The following is a 19565-nucleotide window of genomic DNA, read 5'->3' on the forward strand; positions in this document are numbered from 1 at the left end:
ACTGCGACCTGCAAGACCATCGGATCGCACTTTGGTTGCTTCCAGACCATCTACACGACATGCTATCCCCAAGCATCTAGCTGTGATAGTAAAGATCAGCGTGCCCTTTCCTGGTTCGTCTGATGGGTGCCTAAATAATTGTAAGAAGTTGGCTAATGAGTGACTTCAGCAACATGGATGCTGCTGTGGACTATCCATTGCGCGACGGGCATCAAGACCCTGGAAGATGGCGAAGAACTATCTATATACCTTTGTGCCAAGAGCGAAGAGCATCAAGGTAACAACGGGTAGTACGACTGGAGATCAAATACTTACCCATTTTGATACCACGAGAGGCATCGCTATTGTCACTAAGACAGCTGAGCCCTCGCCAGAGCAGGGTAGCCTTCCCCAAGTCGGAGCCATTGTTGGAGGCGTTATTGGCGGTGTCGCGCTGATCGTCATCTTGGGACTGGCGTTTTGGTTCCTTCGAAACAGAAAGCCGCAGAACAAGGAGGTTGCGACGGCGCCTGCACTCTCTTCCGGAATTTCCTCTCAACAATACCAAGATCAGCCTTACAAGACGATTGTACCTCCTGTTGAACTTCCTATCGCTTTTTCCCCTCACGAAAACAGGCCCGTCTCCGAGTTGCCCGCTGACATAGGAACTTCAAGAAACGCAATGTCGCGGCAAAGTAACCACAAGGGAAATATAAGAAGGAGGGAAAACAGGAAATGTGGACAAAGGTATATAAGGCTGGATAAGATTCTTAACTTAATGAGGGACTTGGAGATAGCTACTCATACAACAAAGTATTAAGCTGTTGATCATGAACAAAAGTAACATCTCTAGCACCAAGTACTGTCATAGTGATGCAGGTGGCGTACATCTGCTCGACGCCACGACGCTTGTTCAGGAACAGATAGATAATGTAACCGTAAGAAATTCATGCTCCACTGATAACGGCTGCTAGTTACTATAATCTACTTGCCAAAGTACTTCAGTTCCAAGTATCGAGCAACTGGGTACACGATGGCAGTGACCACAAAGGTTAACTCATTTGCAACATCGCCTCCATATGTTCCAATCAACTTGCCTAGTGGTCCGGTAAACCAGGTCTCTACCATTCCCATGCACCACGCAACAACACCCAAAAGGAAAGCAACGGAGGCAGCGATGCCATGAGGCAGCCTCTCCCTGGTGTTCCAGCCCTCAAGGTCGTAATTGTCAAAGTTACGCTTGCGGAAGATGGTGTGTTCCTCGAAAAGGATGACGAAGTAGCTAGTGCACCAATAACCCAGCAGACTCAGGAAATCCTGCAGATAGGTGTTGAGCTTTTGCCGACCAACGATGGCCAGAATGATGACAATTACGAAATTACCAAGTGTCCAGATGAAGCGAGGAACTTTGGCACACGGTGTGGCCATCTGTTGGAATGAAATGGCTGATGAGTAAAGGGACATGATGTTGGTGTTGATGCCGCTGAAAGATAGCAGAACCAGAAGCAACTTGGCGAAACCTCGAGGATGCAGCATGTCTCTGATGAGGAAGCCAAGACCTTGGTGAGGATCTTCGTATGCCGTCTTCCAAGCTTCGACATTGTTGAGTGAACTGGCAACCGTAGCTCCAGCAGTCATACCGATCGCAGTAGGGATACCAATACCAGCCGTAGTCAAGAGCCAAACTTTCACCCGTGATGTGTTGGCTGGATAGTGCGCATAGTAGTCTGAAGCCATGGTCGCCCACGATGCGGAGCTACCATAAACAATGGCAATTAAAGAAAGCACGTTGCCCGAGAGATCGATGCCTGAACTAGAGGCAGGGGTCTTGTTGTCGGCGTACGGTCCCACCATGCCAAAGATGATCATAAATACGATGAAGTAGATGCACCAGGCATAACGCTCGTAGATCAGGATGTACTTGAGACCCAAAAAGCTGATGGCGAGCGAAACAATGGCGATGATGACAACGCCGACCACTAGAGATATGTGACCGTCCGCGACGGCGGTAAGAGCCAGGCCTCCACTGATTGTAGCAACAGAAGCCCAACCCAGCTGTTCAATACCATTGAGGAACGCAATGATCTTGTTGGGGTACCATCCAAAGCTGTAACGCGAGACAGAAACCTGACGTAGACCCGTTGCCGCACCAAAGGTAGCGCAGTACGACGACACTGAACCACCAAGGATAGAAGCAAATATGTAAATCAACAGACTCTGCTTCAAGCTTAGCCCAAACTCCCAGCCCAAGAACCCGGTAGCGAAACAGCTGATGCCCATTGTACCCGAGGCCCAAATCAGCGCCATGTTGAGCTCCTCATGCCATGGTACAGGTCGTTTGTCCTCTTCTGTCTTGCGTACGATGGCTTCAGACTCGACGCCGAGAGCCTTGTCCATGCGAGCCTCGAAGCGGCGGAGGCTTGCTAGGACGCCATGTCCGTAGTCAGATGATGAAGTGTAGGCTTCGGTCGCCGGAATGTCGCCGCTGCCTGACTCGAGAGACAGCTCGTGGTTCCCGCCCTTGAGCTTCTCATTGTAAGAAGCCATGGCTACCTGAGTCCGTCGTTGCAGGAACCCGAATACTAAAGATAGGCGACAGCTAAAGGCCTGGGTGAGGTGGAAGGACACAGGTCACACAATAAGAGGGACATCAAGAGAGATAGAGCGAGCAGGCTGTAACACTGTATTTCTAGATCCTGCAAACCCCACATCGGGTCGCACAATCGAATATTCGACCGATAGCAGTTGCCGTTTCTCCCGTGCCCACCTAGTTATCGCACTCGTTCATGGGGTACGATACCACTAACCTTCCCATTTTGTTGTCACGTCACGCCTATTATTGGTTAGTGTCAGACCCTCAGCGGCGATAAGCGATACTTATCACTACCATGCCAGGATGTGCTGTGCGATGCGCGTGTAACTCACTCGCAGTGTGTCCGAGATGTCGTACGCGCTAGAAACCCAGGAACGTCGGCATTGGCTGCAGCCACTCAGATGCCTGTCAGATCCATTGCCCGATGGGGCTACTTATCAATGACCCGCTGAGAATCCGGCTACCACGGCATCGGAATATGTGCCGTGGGGAAGGGACTTTTTATCCTGCTTCCTGATGCGGGATGGTGGAACTCCACATGGAAGTTGGAATGAATTTCTATCGTTTTGTTTATGGTCATTGATTTGAGCTATCCAGGACTAAGGTCAGATAGCGGAGATGGCCGCCACAGTCTAGAACCAGTGCTGCCAACCCCAGAGTCTTGAATCAACTGAGTAAAAATCTGTTAATAAGTCACCTTGATTTACAGAAATCAGCCAGTCGGGAGACTCAAATGAAATGCCTAGTCAAGCCATCGGCGTTACTTCATTCCTCCTGCTCGTGCAGTATCTTTCAGCCCGCGATATTTGCAGCTATTGTACACTCCTTAATTCCGGGGCGTCTGCAAGTTTGAACTTGTCTAGTTGATCTAAAGAGAGCATGGACCCGTAGATGTGAACTGTCTCAAAGTGCGGCAACATCAGCATCTCATAACTTCTCAACCTCAGATCAAGAAGGCTTGAGACTTAATATTGAATACGTATGCTGTTTACTGTGATAAACTCTCTGAACGTTTACAGAAGCAATAAAAATAGAACTGGGTGAAGTTGAGGCAATAAATGCCCTGCATTATTTCTATCCATTAAGAGTCTGCTAAACCAGCACTTCTATAAACGGTTGTCGGTTTTCCCAACTGCTACATTATAGCGATATAGGGTATGTCAGCTAAGTCGACTTCTCCAGGACCGGCCTGCTTTAGCCTAAAATTTCCCAACCCCTGTCTGCTGTCTCATTGGGCAACAAAGTCGTGTGACCTGGCTTTGCCAAGAGTTGTCAATGATGACTTTGGACTTTGATCATGTATTCCAGACATTTCCTCCATAATCCAGTTTAACCCTCATTTTCCACGACATTGCTCATTTTGATACCCATACTCAGGGTCTTTTAGCATCTCCATAGTTCAGTTACATCAAATAACCCTGATAATCCACCTTTTGATCCCGACGTCATCGATACCCCGCGTTTTGCGATGGCGTCCATCCGCCTCCTCGCCACCGTAACGCTCCTCATCGTCATCGCTTCAGCTCAACAATGTAACCTCAAGACCCTGAAGTCCTCTTATCAAGCGCCCGTTACCGCCGATGGCTGGAACTATAGTATCATCGCCAATGAGCTCAGACGACCTCGAGGTATTCTATTCGATAGCGAGGGTGCCCTGATTGTTATAGACTCTGGGAATGGAATAATCCATTTTGAGCTCGATGATGAAGGAGGAACCTGCTTGCAAGTCAAGAAGAAGACCACTCTACTAAAGAAGAATAATGTGAGCTACCCAGATCCAGGACCTTCCATCGTTTGACCATCAACTGAGTTATTCACCGTGCTAGCTCAACCATGGCATCGCCCTCTCCAAAGATGGACGTACAATCTATGCTTCATCATCCGATGAGGTCTTCGCATGGTCCTATGACCCGTCTAAAGTCACTCTCAGCGAATCTTCCGCTCAGACTCTAGTCAACAATATGACTAACGGAGGCCACACTTCACGAACCCTACTTATTTCACAGAAACATCCAGACATGCTGCTCGTATCCCGCGGGAGCGATGGGAACGATGACGCAGGTGCCGAAGATCGTGACTCAGGCCGCTCTCAGATCCGCGCCTTCAACATCTCATCCTTCAGCGGCAATTCCGATAAAAAACCGTACGATTATCTTGACGGCGAGATTATCGGCTGGGGCCTTCGCAATTCCGTCGGCGTGGCAGAGCATCCAGAGACAGGTGGCATTTTCAGCGTTGAAAATTCCGCCGATGAACTTCATCGCGACGGCAAAGATATTCACAAGGACAACCCAGGCGAGGAGATGAACTTCCACGGTTATCTGAATGGCTCTGATGATCAGGGTGGCAACTATGGCTACCCTCTTTGCTATACGCTCTGGTCTACGGAAGACTTCCCTAATCTCGGCGATCTCAAGATAGGCGATCAGTTTCCAGCTGATCGCCAAGCAGACGGTGATGATGCTACCGCCCTTACTGATGAAGAATGCAAATCCGACTATGTTGCACCAGTACTAGCGTTCCAAGCGCACACTGCACCTCTAGATCTGAAGTTCGACGAGAATGGCACAAGAGCCTATGTATCTTTCCACGGAAGCTGTAAGAACCCCCTCCCAACCTTCAATCTTGGTTCACTTCTGAAACACTAAGGGAACCGCGACCCGCCAGTTGGCTACAAAGTCTCCTACGTCGATTTCCAAGACGGCAAACCTGCATCTTCTTCACGAAGTACAAATGCCACTACACCCATCATCTACAACAAAGATCTCTCAAAGTGTCCGGATGATTGCTTCCGCCCCGTTGGTCTGGCATGGGACTCTAAGGGTAGACTGTGGTTTAGTTCCGACAAGACAGGCGAGATCTTTGTGTTGAGCCACGAGAGCGGATCAGGTACGAGTGGCGGAAATGGATCTGAATCTGGCGCTGGCAGTGGCGATGATGATAACGATTCCGCGTCTCTACAGCCTGGATCAGCTGCTTTTATCATCGCTCTTGCTGCATTCATTGTAGGAGGCTTGCTTGCGTGATAATTCTAAGCAAAGAGGTTTTTTCAACCGCGAATTGATGATGATGGCTGAAATAGACTAGGTATTTGTATGTGATGCGGTTACATGATTTGATAAGTTGTCTGATGGTTAATGCAAAAGCCTCTTTTTAGGCTTGAACTAGGTTCGGCACTTGCAACTGACAGCTTGACTCTGACTTGGACGGACTTTGTCAAAGGCCACGAGACTCTTGATAGGGTGACCTGTTTTTTTTTAGACAGAATATCCTACGTGTGTCTGGACAAGCGTATTACTAGGGGCGGTGCCCTTGTTCGTAAGCTCGACGGCCACCTTCAAATGTATCTAATAAAAAGAAAGAAATCGAATTATAAAGTCTATAATATAAAGATTTATCCCTCTATACTCAATAGCAATAATTAGTCAGTCTATACCTCCACGATATATGCTATTCAAACTCAATGATAATCTCAGGAGCGCCCTCAAAATCAGCAGGCATGGTGTGAACAAACGTCCAATGATTGTGGTCGTAAATCGGACTTCCAGAGCCACCGTAGCGACCAGCGAATGTGATCTGTGGCTCCGGATCTGCATTTCCAGAGACAGATATTGAGGCCCCTTGAATATCAGCCCACGACCGGACATCCCTCCTCGCAAGTGAAGGTGATGCCACAAAAGTGAACACAGAACTACTGGTCCCTTCAGGATATGTCACTTTGAGCTTTTTTGGCGAGACCTCCATCAGGACGTGGGCCTCAGTAGGTCGGAGCTGGGTATTGCGTCAGTCAGAGCAGGAGTGAATTTTGAAGCGGTATAACTTACGCTGAGCCATCCAATTTCATCGTCTCCATAAGACCAATGCGCAACAGCAGGATGGAATTGAGCCTTGTTATTAGACGGTCCATTCGCACTCTGCGTATGATACGACTGCGCTCCAATCATGAGCGACTCACTAAGCCATGTCGTGATATTGCGGGTGTCAAGATCGTATGGCGGATAGTAGGCCTTCCCTTCATATGTCCTCTCCCCATCGAATGTCTTCAGTGACTCCTTAAGATCATCCGAAAGCAACGAATTGTGAAATTCTGAGTGCACAGCAATGAGAGGCGCCCAAGCCCAGTCACGCGCATGGCTCATGACTTCCGGGTACTCCCATAACCCCGACTCCTTCCTCCCGATAATCGGTGCGAGAAAGTGAGATAGAAGGCCGAGAGATTTGGTCATGTCGAACGTGTATGCCCGGTCCCATGGACCAGCGAGATTGCGCATGCTCGGGTTCCACAGTTGCGAAGTGTAATTCCAGACGCCGCGCAGGAGATCTGGGCCTCTCTCGGAGAGGATGCTATCCTTATCGCCATACTTGCACCACAGCGTAAGCCCAAAGAGTGAAATGCCGGTATAAGTCGCCGAGTTGAATTCAGAAAGCGTGTCATGCAGATCAAAGAGGTTAATAATCTCCTTGGCATAATCCTCTCCAGCTTGTGTCATGTTGTCATCGCCTACTTGTCGACCAGTCCAGCTCGTCCCAATCGCACGCATGATTGCAGGGTTGCTGTAAGATGGGTAGAGGTTATCTCCGTTGACACCACCCACGCGGTAGGAATCGCCAACGCTGCAGTTATATAGACTGTCCAGCATAAGCCCCTTCAAATCTTCCGATAACAGATCACCGAACTCCTCGTATATCGTGATGAAGCTGAGACCAACAAAGCCACGCCAGTTCGGGTCCCACGATCCGTACATTTTGGCAGGGTACCATGCTGTTCCAACAGTTGGCTCCTCTGGTTCTCGCGTATAGTCGCCATACCACAAGTCTTTGGGATCGTCGTGCTGGTCCTTGATAACGTATCTTATGACATCCTCAGCTCTTGAGGCATCACCGTCGCCGTTCCGTGCAAGAAGCCCCACTGCATACCATGTAGAGGCAAGTGTCTCGTGGTTCATTGCGGCGTTGGAGTTGAGGTCGTATAGCTGTGAGATCTTGGGATCGTAGAACCTATCCATCCACTCCATAGAGTCTTCAACCATTGCTTTTGCCTCTCCTGATAGTGCCCATGATTGCGCAACATGCTGTGTAAGAACTCCAAGGAGGCACGCATGCAGCCCACTCAAGACTTTCATATTGGCTTCAAAGATTGGAAAGGACAAGAATATGTCTTTTGTGTGGTCTCTGATGAAAGTAAATAATGCTGATGTGATAGAGCAAAAAGTATCTGGATAGGCGCTAAGGATTGAAGGAAACATTGCATATTTGTATCAAATGTTCTTCGTGTATTATTTCAGCGCGTATCTTGTGGTTCTATGTCATTGACTCCTAATCCACATCTCCTATCCAAAATCTGTCTGAAAAGCAAAGCCAGCTGCCATTCATTTCACGTGAGCCAATAAGGGGTCGTGACGCTGTAGGGTGAGTTCATGCAGGTAAAACAGCAGTCAGGAGATTTCGACTCGGCCTACATAGCTCCTGACCAGTGCATTCAGTATCAGTCCCTTAGAAAATGAGCTTCCACTTAAAGCGAAACCTGTTGGTTAATGATGAAGGATAACTGGCAGATAGCCGGTTGAATGAAACCGGCCGTGTTTCCGATATCCCCCAGAGCCCATGATAAGATGTGATAGGCCAGAATAACAGATCCTTAAATATTGAGATACAACCCTGGAGCTTGTGATGCTCGGACAGTCCCTGGCTGATCTCCCGAGGCACGTGGCGAATGGCAGCAGGCGCTGTTCTCATTCACGGGGAGGTTTTGTCGCGGAGAATAGAGTCATTTAGTATTTGTTTCATGTCACCTAGTTTGGATACCCACGGGGCGCGTAACTGGTCCTGTTAATCAGGCCGCATGAAATTCGGAAATAAATAGTTTCGAGTACGGATAATGCATGGTCTAATGACGGACGTAGCGCCTACCCCTGATGAGATGCGGGGACTTGTCGATCGAGATTTGAGCGCAACGTTGCATTTTGATCAGACTGCAAATTTGATCTGCAAAAGGAGAATGTGACTCGAGGTGCACATGCACACTCAACTTTTAATGACTTCGTTGTAGCCATTAACTACAGCATGCATTGTCTGGGCCGCAGTCTCGTCGCTCAGGCAGGTCGAAGTATCTGCCGCGATGCTTTTGGTGTTGAACTAATTGGGAAAGGAACGGTAGGGACAGTCTGGCTCACCTGTAATGCCGAAGAGGATAGGGTGCCGTGATCTGGTCATGAGCGGGAGTGTCTTTGAAGATGATGTCTTCATTATCATCAGAATGATATGTAGTGTCCGTCCGAAACGTCATACCTTAGCTGCAGGGCCTATCTGCTCTGTCACGAGTCACAGCCGTTCCGCAGCCGAAGTCAAGAGCTGGACATGAGAATATCGAAGAAAAGGAATAGTGCTTTTACTCGCGGAAATAAGTTAGGCGTTTGACCGGATGATTTGAATAAGAAGTCGTGGGCATCCTCGCGGTAAAGACACAGGCCGATCCCAAGGTTGGCGCCCCTCCACATCCCGACGGACATTGTTTCAGCCACAGAAAGTGGCCAAGAAGCCATTTGGATTGGATTGCTTTACCAAGTAACTTCGCATCTGCGACTGGTTAATATTTTTGTATAATGATAAGAAGTGAAGATAATTGGCTACAATAGTAGGCTATAGGAATTTAAAATATGTTATACCTAAATCTTTGTCGACGGAGGATTGAATATGTCAATGAATTGCTTCTGGAAACCCCCAAACTTCAGCTTGTAATGCACCGTGCCAACCACGTCTTGCTCAGTGATGTTGGCCATGGCACTGGTAATGACCTTCTTCCCAGCATCAGGGAACGTAGTGCGACGCACTTCAACAGTAGTGCCATAATCGTTGAACCACTGACGCGCCTCGTATGCTTCGTTTTTGCATTTCACAAAGGCCCCGGGCTTGGTGCAAGGTTCGCCGCACAGCTCCCCGTTCTGCACGCCTTTGCAGAAGGTTGAAAAGTCGCCTGGATCAGGGACAGCGTTGTGGCCTTCGAGAGTGAACTGCCAATGGATCATCTGGTCCTTGCCGCGGGTTCCGGTGTAGTCATTGCTGTGCCAGTCGTTCTTTAGATCTTTTGGGTTTGTGACGACGTACGGCGATGCCCATGCATTGCATGCGACTGCGATGAGGAGGCCGGCTTTGGCGAGCATGATTGATGCAAGGCTGCTGCATTGTTAGTATGGGATTCCTATTGCTTATGTCGCTAGATTGAACTAGTCGAATTACCTTGGCTATCTCTGATCCTGTGAAGAGTACGAGCGCTTGCTGTTGCCAGTAGGCCTTATGATGGAATATGTCTTTGATGACTTGTCAACTAACGAGCAGAAGACTGAATGCGGAATCACTATTATTTATACTTCTTGCGAGAAGGTTTGTATCCCTGTAAACCGCGAAGTTTGTTCGCTACAGCCCTGTGGATCGTAGGATATGATTTCATTTTCCCTTGTCTAGCGTAAGCTTAATATATCGGTAGTTCAGTGTAGTGTGCCGTGGATCCGATCGCTGTTCTACAAATACTGTAAGTCAATCCTGTTTAATTTATTGCTGCGTTTTGCATGGATAGTTGAACTAATTTCATCCTGAAACACAAACACTAGTCTGAGCTCTGAGCCAGTATGTGCGTATGTCTTATGTACATAGGCCACTTCACGGTGCCACATCCGTGGGCGCTTGGGATACAGTCTCGACTTGGTCTGCTGCTTGTCTGACGGCTGCCTTTATCAGCTCGACGTCGTCATATTGAGGATAGAAGGAGCTCAAGGCTTCGTTAAAAGCAATCAGGCTGTTCTATTCCGAACCGGTACCCGAAGAGTGAGTTCGCGTAGAGGGAGCATTGACCGTTTCCAATTTCGCGGTAACAACGCCGAGTGCAAGTGGTATCGCCATACATCCAATTCTGCATTGAGATACATCAACAAGCGTCGAAATACAGCTAGTGCATCAATCCTGACTTACGCGCTGACAGGTAACCACAGTACGAGTCGAAGCCTATTCAGGTTACTGAATAACTGTGACATGCTTGACACTGCATCTTGCAGATTGTCTCGAATCGTGAGCAGCGCAGTTGGCTCTCCCCTCTGATCGGTGGCAGACCTCAGATAGGAAGATAGTTTGCAGTGCTGCAAGGCCATTCTTGAGTGACTGTCTCAGCGTCAGCAGCAGCCGAAAGAAATACACAGCCAATGGCAAGAGGAGGGGATACCTACCAGTAATAAATGTATAGAATACCAATATGCAGGCCAACAGATTTACGAAGAGTTGGCCTTTGTTCCGCGATAGAATTTGGCTGCTTGAGGGGCGGAAATGCCATTGAGGCATGACTGAACCACCGATTCATAGCACTCTTACATTCTGCGATTCTGACAGACTCTTCAACATCGATGTTTTGCTTAGCAGCAGAGAGACCCTTTAACGGGAATATGATTTCAAGGACGTGGGTTAGCATCACCATTAAATCAGTCAATACCTTCCAGAGGCAATTTGGACTGCGTTTACTCGCAGAATCATAGACACTCGATCGACAAATGTCGTCTTGCAGGTCTGAGGCCTGAAGAGCCGTACTACAGCCAAAATTGAATGTAGAATGACTGTAAAAGTAGAGTGGATTATGCAGGTACTAGGTAGCCACCCTGAACAAATAGAAAAGTTAAATTATAATTGATTTACTTTCTATAAGTTAAAACTTATATGCATTCTCTAGGACTTTAGATAAACTTATAGATAATATCTATAGTAAGTACTCTATAGAACTTATTTAGGCTATGAAATACATAATGCAGGTTAGAGAGTCAGGGAAAGAGATTAATACTGCAGAAAAGAGGGTCTATATAGAAATGCTAAGGGGTATAGTATGTTATCGACATGTAGTTTATAAAGCAGTAGAGGCTGTGGCTGTGGCTGTGGCTATAATAGTGGTTGTTATAGCAGTTGTTAAGCAGGCCGCGTTAATGGTTATGGCTGATTAAGAGATATATAGTAAAATAACCGGGCTTTTGATTATCCTCTTTAATTATTCCTGTAGAATTTCTAAGGTACCCATTGCAGTAGTTACCATAATGGATACCATGATTGATAACGTGGTAGGCATTGCAAGGCCCCATTTTTTGTTGCAGGCGGCTAAAAACGGTTTCATTTAAAAGTCTACTCTATGCCTCGGATCTTTACCTGCATCTGCCAGGACGGGCTTTTTAAGCACTCTATAGGGCCCAGAAGAACTTATTTCGCTGAAATGGTAGAAGTTGTCTCTTTGCGTGCTTATGACCAGGTGGGGTTCGAACTAATAATAGCCTGGTCTGATTTGACAGCTGCTTGCTCTAAATATAACCTACCCATAAGCGCCCAAGTGGGGATAGGGTGGCACAGCACATTGTACATCATGTGCTCAGACTGACCCAACAGACTTTGCTGCCTAATGCGCGATTTGGATCAACCTCATGGCTGCCTCCTGCATCAGCAACCTCAGATCGAGAGTTCATTTTTCAAGAAAATTCACTCATTGTTTCTAAAGGACCATGATGTTCAATCACAGCCCCTTAAGTCAGGAAGCTCGCGAGATCAGGGTCCTCCGATTCGCTTGTGCTGCCGCAGGGCCGGTTGAAGACGGCGAACCGATCTCACTGGAACTGCAACATGTATCGCTGAATGACAACATCTCATACGCAGCAGTCTCATATACCTGGGGAACCACTACAAGTCCTGTGGAGATCAAGGTGAATGGGTGTCAATTCAAAATTACCCAAAACTTACATGAGGCTTTGCGGCAATTCCGGCGAGATGGGATCGAGTCCTGGCTCTGGATTGATGCGATCTGTATTGAACAGTCGAACGACCTCGAAAAATCTTGGCAAATTATGGAAATGCGAGAAATCTTCAGTCGCGCAAAGATTGTTTATCTGTGGCTGGGAATGGGAACCACTGAGAGCGATTTAACGATGGACTTTATCTCCCGAGTTGGACCTAAGGCGCAGACTTTCGATATCGCGAACTTATGGAACAAGATGGCGATAAGACAGGAGATAGACTCCTATATCAAGCAGAAGTTCCGCCCCCAAGAGACCGAGGGAGACATGGCTTCGGAGTCGAAATTAGGGCCCTTTTTCTGCGACCTTTTGAATGAGGATGCTCTACTGGTGCCATCCCCTTTGATAACTGGTATAAGTAACATTTTGCAGAGGGACTACTGGCACCGAATATGGATTATTCAAGAACTGGCTCTAGCGAAAGAAGCACTTGTTGTTGTGGGCACAAAGAGCGTGTCGCTTGAACTCTTTGACGCAACGTTTAAAGCTATATGGTATTGCATACGCTCAGGTTTGCGTCGCATGCACCCAGAATGGTATGGTTTTTGCAATAGTTTGCCGGCCAATCTTTACGAGATAAAGTCCTTGCATATACGGCATCATCTGCGACAAATTCCTGCTGTGCAACCCATACGTTTAGTAGACGTTCTCTGGGAGACTGGAGCTGCACCAGGACGCCCGCACTATAGTGCAACTGATCCTAGAGACATCCTCTTCGGGCTGCTCGGCATACTAACGGGAGGACAAGCTCGAGGCATACACGTGGACTATACCAAGTCAGTTGCCGAAGTCTTCACGATTTTAACCAGAGCTATGATTTCCTCTGAAGGTGACGACCACGCCTCCTTTGACTTGGATTTCTGCAATCCTGGGAAGCCAACTGGGCATTTACCTACATGGGTTCCTGACTGGTGCGAGATTGGAATGTGGGGTGTTCGAACTGACCGTATCAATCATTACGGAATACACAAGGCTACCGGCAGGTTGTCGGGGCGAGGACGGGCGTTGAGTGGTCAAGGAGATGCCAAAGTCCTTCACCGCTTCGGTTGCCGAGTGGATGAGATAACACACGTCATGCACCCGCCAGAGTGGGTTCAAACAACTCCTTATGAACCGTCCGAGCTTCAAGATCCAGACAACTGGTTTCGGTCCATTGCTACCTTCACCGGGTTGGGGTCAGAATCTGGTCCCGGGGAGGACTATATCTGGCGGACCATCACGCGCAACACGCCAGCCAGACTAACGCGTATTCCTCCACAGGAACGTACTTCTATTATCGAAGGGACGTGTACGCTTCGCCGCAAAATACTACGGTTGGAAAATATAGACGCTGGGAGTTTAACAGACCAGGAAATCGAATTTATCCGCCACGGTCCTCTCTACAGCAACTTCAGCTCCAACTCTGGGGCTCTCAATGACCAGCAGGTTACATGGTTTGCGACTACTTGGAGAGAGAGCTTGTCACGTGGGAACAGGAATCGGACACTGTTCAAGACAAGTAAAGGAATGCTGGGGCTTGGCCATGTGGGCATCAAGGTGGGAGATATCGTCTCTCTAATCTGGGGCGTGAGTTCGCCTATTATCTTGCGACTGCGGCGCGATGGAGGATTCTACTTTTGTGGGGATGCGTATGTCGATGGGATTATGCAAGGCGAGTACCTTGAAAATAGCCCTGTGGAAGAGGAATTCTATATTTACTAGATTTTTTATACTTGAAAATTTATCTTATTAAAACATAGCTTAAAGGCTTATATCAAGTTACACTAAGACTAAAGTAAGTAGAAAATAAATATACTTAATAATAAAGTATATTCTTTCTTTTAAAACTTTGGATTATATATTAGGCAATTTAGAATTAATGCTTAAGTTTTTTATTTACTTACTAGCAGTGTTAATTTTAATGCTCTTTACTAGTAGCTTATTTTCAGTTTAGGCCTACAGTGCTCGTAAACCCTGAGGCGCTCTGCTGCCTGCTACGTTTAGGCCTCTTATCAGTTACTTATTAGAGTTCAGCAGCGGCTATATAAATTACCAGTAAAGTAAGCTCCTTACATTGCAGCCAAGGCATCATTACTAGCAATCACAGCCTTGCTATTACCAGTCACAATTTATTACCAGTATTCACAAGGGTAGAGTTACTAGTAGCTTACTCTCGCCAGTAATAGACAGCGCTTAATTACTAGTAATTCTTTCCTTCACTTTATCACTCATATTAGTAAGCGCCTTACTCTTAAATATATAGTTCCTAGTATTTTACTATAGAATAATACTATACTTACTAGTAAGTAGTATAGATACAGTAGTATTTATAGATTATTCCTATCGCTTGATAAGATTGTTATATAAATTTTAGTCAATTTTCTGTTTAAATAAACCTTACCTGGCTCAGTCTTGATATATCTTACGCCATATTACCTGGAGATGTCGCAATAGATAAGAGGACTGCAGCGTCTCCACATTCGGACGCAGAGCTGCATATCGTTGTCCAGATGTGGTAGTATTTTAAGTGGAGGAGATGTTGCGATTCGATCAACAAAGATACTTTCCCCGTCCTCTACAGATAGTGCTATTGGCATGCACTATACTGTTTGCACGCGGATCTTTTAAATAGTATTGTATTGTGTGAGATATATCATCCTGCTCATCCGGCATCCAAATCAGGCATCAAGGACCGAGAACAGGCGCGACAAGCATAAACCACGTCGATACTACGCCTCGGCGGATAAGCTCGCCATACTTGCAGATAAATGCGAGATTCCGGCAATTCTCACGTATATAGGTGATGGCATAAGAATGTGCTCAAGTAATGCATTTCATCTCTTCGCGGCTAGCTGCAGCTCCCGATTGACACACTGCTTGACCAGATTACCCATCATATGTTAGTCGAAAATGGGGGTCATCGCAGCCTTGAAGAGCAATAAAGTTAGAGCCGTTGTGGTATCCATGTTTGACTGGTACCGTGCGTTCTTCATATCCGGCCTTGCAGCAAATAGGCTGAGAATCTTGCAGCGTCGGAGTACCACAAAGAAGAAAGAAAGCTTCTCCGCAAGCTTGGCTCGGCCACCCTGGTCTTCAGCCCTCTAAGCTGTAAGTCTCACAAATCACGAGGTTCCTGCCACATACTAACTACTACTAGTCTTTTGCCGCATCAGTCCCGACTGTCACCCGCACGTAGCATTATACTGACAGTTTGTCCAAGTTCCTTGGACAACAAGACATCACCAACGCATATGTCTCTGGTATGAGAGAAGACCTCAATGCATTTGGAAATGAGTTGAACTCCTATGTCGTCGCTTGTAAAGCCTATGTAGCAGTACCCAGGGGATATGGCTGATCTGGAAAATGTTTCTATGCAGATAATGCGGCGTACGTCTTGGGTCAGATCCCACTTATGACGCTACAAACGAAGGGCAAGCTGTAAGTCATAGACAACGACCTGCGCCAATTATATGAATGGACGAATCTAACCATGGCAGTGCACCACTCCTGCTTCCTTCACTCCAGATACTTTGGGCCGTCATCGCCTTTTGTCAGTCTGAGACCAAGCACAGCTGGCAACTCTATCCTTGGGGGCCCTGACTGGATTCCTCGAGGCCAGCTTACTTGGCGGCACTCATCTCATACGTAAGTGATTAGACAGTGACTACCATCCTGACAGCTGTCACCGGTTTATGTACTAACAATTATCAAATCAGTCGGCTAGTGGTTCAAGAATGAAGAACTCTTCAAAGGAACGGGTGTCTGGTTCATGGGCAAATCACTCGGCTCCATGTTCTCGGGCTATCTCCAAGCTGCTGCATACCGAAACCTCAATGGCGTTCTTGGGCGCGTTGATTGGCGATGGCTGTTCATTGTGCAAGGTATAATCACATTACCCCTCGCCTTTCTAGGATTCGTCGTCTGGCCAGGGTTGCCAACATCGCCCAGGAGGTGGTACATGACCGAGGCAGTTTCTCACTCTCAAGCGCAACCCCGCCGTTGAGAAGCAGGGGATCACATTGAAAACACCCAATTACACCTTGAGCCGTCCCATGTGGTGGGTTTGCGTCTCGTGCTACATCTTCTTGTGTCAGGCACATTACTGGGTGAGTCTGACCCTTATCATCATTAAGAGTCGGTGCACGACTGACATCTAAAACAGACAGTTTACATGGCCCTCTGGCTCCGTCACGCTGGCTACTCAATCGAACTTGTCAATATCCTCCCAACGTTTATCGACTTACTTCGCGCCATGTCTTCCTGGCTTGGCACAACATTGGCTGGATGTCTCAGTCTTCGAGGACTCTGGACGTTCCAAGTATCATTCGTCTTCTTCGCCTGCATTGTGTTATCTATAGGGATTGTGCCTGATGTCTTGAAGTTTGTCGCCTTTTACTTCGATGGTTTTTCTAGCATGTCGTCGCCCATTCTGTACTCGTGGGTCAACTCGACCTTGAAGGAGAACTACGGCGAACGTGGACTCATAATTTCATCTATTATGACACTGGGCCTTTTTAATCAGATCTGGATCCCGCTCTTCATATTTCCAACAGTGGAAGCCCCGCGCTTCCTAAATGGATACCCAGCGGCCACAGCGTTTGAGTTCACCATGTGGGCAATCTTGATGGGAGGAGTCTGGTACATGAAGAGGTGGAAGGTCAAGCATCCGGACCTTGAGATGCGTCTGGCTGAACCCGAGAGTCTTGGCCCAGCGAGTGAGACTGAGTCTGGCGACACGGCCAGGGTTGACAAAAAGGGTACCGACGAACACGTGAGAAGTATCTGATCCGCATGAGAGCGACTTCAGTGGCGCGGTTCTTCCCCTATAGGTACCACAAGCTTAACGCCCTGACCCTCAATCATAGGCAGCACATCAACAGCCTGGACAGGCTATGTCACAAGTACTGACGTATTCATTCAAGTCCTAGAACGCAATCTATTCTCCTAGTTCCATCATCACAGCTTGACGACGCACTTGTGCCCCTTGGGTGCAATCAAGAATCTATTCTCCATGTCCATCATGGCTTCAGTCATCTCAGGGCTTAGTGAAGCTCCACAACATTCACGGAAGAATAGAGCGGCACCAAGTCGTAGCTCCATCCAAGCCAAGTGCAGACCAATGCAGATTCGTGATCCAGCGCCAAACGGAGAAAAGGCAGCCTTTTGTGCTGCTGTGAGTGTGGATTTATCCATAAAACGATGACCATTGAATCTGCAATAGCTATGTTAGCGTGTGATCCAAGTAAATGGGAATAACCTTACCTCTGTGCATCCTCAAAAATGTTTTCGTTGCGGTGCAGTGTAAATGCCTGAGTGCTGACGATAGTGCCGGGAGGGATATAATGACCGCAAACATCAAGACCCTTTCCAGGTACGACACGCGGAAGAGCACCAGGGGCTGCGCCATACAGGCGAAGTGTCTCTTCAATCACACTGTTGAGTAGCGGAGCACTCTTCAGTTCGTCAAAGGTCAGCTCATCACTGAGTTCTGATATCTCACGTTCCAGTTCAGCTTGAAGCTGGGGTTGTTTGAGAACGGCCCAGATAAGATACGTCAAGGTCACAGCCGTAGTATCCGATCCAGCAACGATGAGATTGCTTGCTTCCGCCTGCACGCTGGAAGTCGAGAGACTAGTCTTTTCCTGACTGTCAGACTCAGCAAGCATTTGGCTGAACAAATTGGCTTTGCTGAGGCCGTCTCCTGCGCTCTGCATGTTTCGGACAGCAATAGAGCCATGCTCAAACACGATGCTGTCGGCATTGAGCAGCTTTTTCAAGCCCTGGAATGGCAAGCGCTTGAGAAGTGGATAGATCCATGACAGTTCGGCGCGGAGGGCACTCATGAGAAGTGAGGACTGAATTGCGTCGATATAGGGGGTTTGCTAGAGTTGCTAGATCAGTACAGTTGAAAAGGTCTGGGCAATGACTTACCTTGCCCAGCTCCAGCATTCGGAACGACTCTCCAAAGGAAAGATGAGCGATGACATCTGTTGCCATAAGAGTCCACCACTTGAACACATCCGCCCCAGTGCTCTGAGCATCTCGCTTGATGTTATTCACCGCAAGCTCAGTCTTTTGTCGGATTTCCGACTCCCAATTGCTCAACAACGAGCTCACACTGAAAGCACGCGCAAACAATCGTCTTCGTGCAGCGTGCTGGTGAGGATCTCTCATTACAAAGATACCCGGTTCTCGGTTGGGAGTTATGCCATCGTACCAACCTGACTTGAGAAAGCCAGAACCGATCTTATGGACTTTGGAAAATGCTTCAAGGTCGCTGACAGCAACCTCTCCTGGCGAAACGCGAACGACTGGTCCATATCGCTGGTGCAATGAGTGGATGTAATGAACGCGGTTGCCAGAGAGAATATGATATTTAAGGATGAGGTGAGTGAAATGAGTGTACCAAGGCCCAGGCAGTCCGCCGAGAGGAGACTTGAAGGCGTTGACCAAGGTATAGAGAACGATGCCGGCCAGAAAGGCGCCGGCCAATAATGGTATATTTAGATAATTCGCGATATACATCACTGCGTCGGTCCACGGAAGATACGTCTCTTGTCAAGCCATTAGAGATGCCAACTTCTTATAGCTCCAGGACTCCAGATCTTCCCCGTGGGGCATCGGGACCTAGTGCAGCGGGGTATCCATCGGGAACAGATGGGGCATCAGGATCGGGGTTAGACTATCGGAATAGTGGGGGTCACTTTGCCGACGGAATTCTTTAAAATACCGAGACGGGTCCGTGAGAGATCCGGAATATCATAGTCGTGATTGGATGGTCAGTTCTAAAGTGGCTTCGAGAACCTTGCAGCGGGTGTTCTCGTTGGATGAACTGAGTGGAACAGAACCTAGTTCCAACACCTTTGTCCACAACCCGATCACCATCGTCGCTTAGCTCAATCAGGCCAAGTTGCTAATCTCACGGATACCAGTGCCCAGTACAAACATTTCCTTCTCAAATCTGCTTCCTTCTGGGCTTGGGGTTCTATCGTAGGAATCCAGTACCGAGTCTCACAGGCAAAGAGCAGGTCTGGATTTACATCACGTAGACTGAGGCTGGCAAAGTCACTGAGTTCGATGTGGTGGTCGTCAAAGAGAAGAGCTTTCCGCGTCGAAGTATCGCCGCAAATTACCCTCCGGCTATGCACATACTGCAGAGTGTCCGCAAGGTCCAATAACATCTTCAGGCACTAGGCCACAGGTAG

General features: G+C 47.8%; 8 protein-coding genes across 14 annotated transcripts; 4 read left to right on the forward strand and 4 right to left on the reverse strand.

Moving 5' to 3' along the window:
• Positions 1-226: 226 nt before the first annotated feature.
• Positions 227-639, forward strand: FVEG_04322 (hypothetical protein; the record flags this gene model as incomplete). Its single annotated transcript, XM_018892111.1, has 2 exons — positions 227-568; positions 616-639. The coding sequence occupies 2 exons, from the start codon at positions 227-229 to the stop codon at positions 637-639; spliced, it is 366 nt and encodes a 121-aa protein (XP_018748738.1).
• Positions 640-716: 77 nt separating this feature from the next.
• FVEG_04323 (hypothetical protein) lies at positions 717-2622 on the reverse strand. The gene has a single exon (XM_018892112.1). The coding sequence runs from the start codon at positions 2524-2526 to the stop codon at positions 964-966; it is 1563 nt and encodes a 520-aa protein (XP_018748739.1). The 5' UTR covers positions 2527-2622; the 3' UTR covers positions 717-963.
• A 1249-nt stretch (positions 2623-3871) lies between these two features.
• On the forward strand, positions 3872-6079 carry FVEG_04324 (hypothetical protein). Of its 7 annotated transcripts, none has more exons than XM_018892113.1 (4): positions 3872-4334; positions 4399-5170; positions 5222-5996; positions 6049-6079. In XM_018892113.1, the coding sequence occupies exons 1-3, from the start codon at positions 4041-4043 to the stop codon at positions 5596-5598; spliced, it is 1443 nt and encodes a 480-aa protein (XP_018748740.1). In that variant the 5' UTR covers positions 3872-4040; the 3' UTR covers positions 5599-5996; positions 6049-6079. The 7 variants fall into 7 exon arrangements, with proteins under 7 accessions (XP_018748740.1, XP_018748741.1, XP_018748742.1 ...); XM_018892114.1 differs by lacking the exon at positions 6049-6079 and having other exon boundaries at positions 3884-4334; positions 5222-5665; positions 5719-5975; XM_018892115.1 differs by lacking the exon at positions 6049-6079 and having other exon boundaries at positions 3887-4334; positions 5222-5665; positions 5730-5975.
• FVEG_04325 (hypothetical protein) lies at positions 6023-7695 on the reverse strand (the record flags this gene model as incomplete). Its single annotated transcript, XM_018892120.1, has 2 exons — positions 6023-6343; positions 6397-7695. 2 exons carry the CDS (start codon positions 7693-7695, stop codon positions 6023-6025), a joined length of 1620 nt encoding a protein of 539 aa, XP_018748747.1.
• Positions 7696-9184: 1489 nt separating this feature from the next.
• Positions 9185-9892, reverse strand: FVEG_04326 (hypothetical protein). The gene is made up of 2 exons (XM_018892121.1): positions 9809-9892; positions 9185-9745 (listed from the first exon to the last, which is right to left on the reverse strand). The coding sequence occupies exon 2, from the start codon at positions 9730-9732 to the stop codon at positions 9238-9240; it is 495 nt and encodes a 164-aa protein (XP_018748748.1). The 5' UTR covers positions 9733-9745; positions 9809-9892; the 3' UTR covers positions 9185-9237.
• Positions 9893-12001: 2109 nt separating this feature from the next.
• FVEG_04327 (hypothetical protein) lies at positions 12002-14150 on the forward strand. Its single transcript, XM_018892122.1, has one exon. It carries the CDS (start codon positions 12094-12096, stop codon positions 14080-14082), a length of 1989 nt encoding a protein of 662 aa, XP_018748749.1. The 5' UTR covers positions 12002-12093; the 3' UTR covers positions 14083-14150.
• A 1120-nt stretch (positions 14151-15270) lies between these two features.
• FVEG_04328 (hypothetical protein) lies at positions 15271-17313 on the forward strand (the record flags this gene model as incomplete). The annotated part of the gene is made up of 9 exons (XM_018892123.1): positions 15271-15340; positions 15391-15472; positions 15571-15677; positions 15738-15798; positions 15858-15910; positions 15980-16005; positions 16085-16279; positions 16332-16466; positions 16523-17313. 9 exons carry the CDS (start codon positions 15271-15273, stop codon positions 17144-17146), a joined length of 1353 nt encoding a protein of 450 aa, XP_018748750.1. The 3' UTR covers positions 17147-17313.
• Positions 17314-17316: 3 nt separating this feature from the next.
• Positions 17317-18885, reverse strand: FVEG_04329 (hypothetical protein; the record flags this gene model as incomplete). The annotated part of the gene is made up of 3 exons (XM_018892124.1): positions 17317-17572; positions 17623-18242; positions 18292-18885. 3 exons carry the CDS (start codon positions 18883-18885, stop codon positions 17317-17319), a joined length of 1470 nt encoding a protein of 489 aa, XP_018748751.1.
• Between the last annotated feature and the right edge of the window lie 680 nt (positions 18886-19565).

The sequence above is a fragment of the Fusarium verticillioides genome, chromosome 4 (assembly GCF_000149555.1).
Source record: "Fusarium verticillioides 7600 chromosome 4, whole genome shotgun sequence".
NCBI classification, from domain to species: Eukaryota; Fungi; Ascomycota; class Sordariomycetes; order Hypocreales; family Nectriaceae; genus Fusarium; species Fusarium verticillioides.

Coding starts and splice junctions, on each gene's coding strand:
- FVEG_04326 (XM_018892121.1), bottom strand. CDS start 9,732: ATGCTCGCCAAAGCCGGCCTCCTCATCGCAGTCGCATGCAATGCATGG.
- FVEG_04327 (XM_018892122.1), top strand. CDS start 12,094: ATGATGTTCAATCACAGCCCCTTAAGTCAGGAAGCTCGCGAGATCAGG.
- FVEG_04323 (XM_018892112.1), bottom strand. CDS start 2,526: ATGGCTTCTTACAATGAGAAGCTCAAGGGCGGGAACCACGAGCTGTCT.
- FVEG_04324 (XM_018892113.1), top strand. CDS start 4,041: ATGGCGTCCATCCGCCTCCTCGCCACCGTAACGCTCCTCATCGTCATC. Junction 4,335..4,398: donor CTCTACTAAAGAAGAATAAT/GTGAGCTACCCA, acceptor TCACCGTGCTAG/CTCAACCATGGCATCGCCCT. Junction 5,171..5,221: donor TGTATCTTTCCACGGAAGCT/GTAAGAACCCCC, acceptor TGAAACACTAAG/GGAACCGCGACCCGCCAGTT.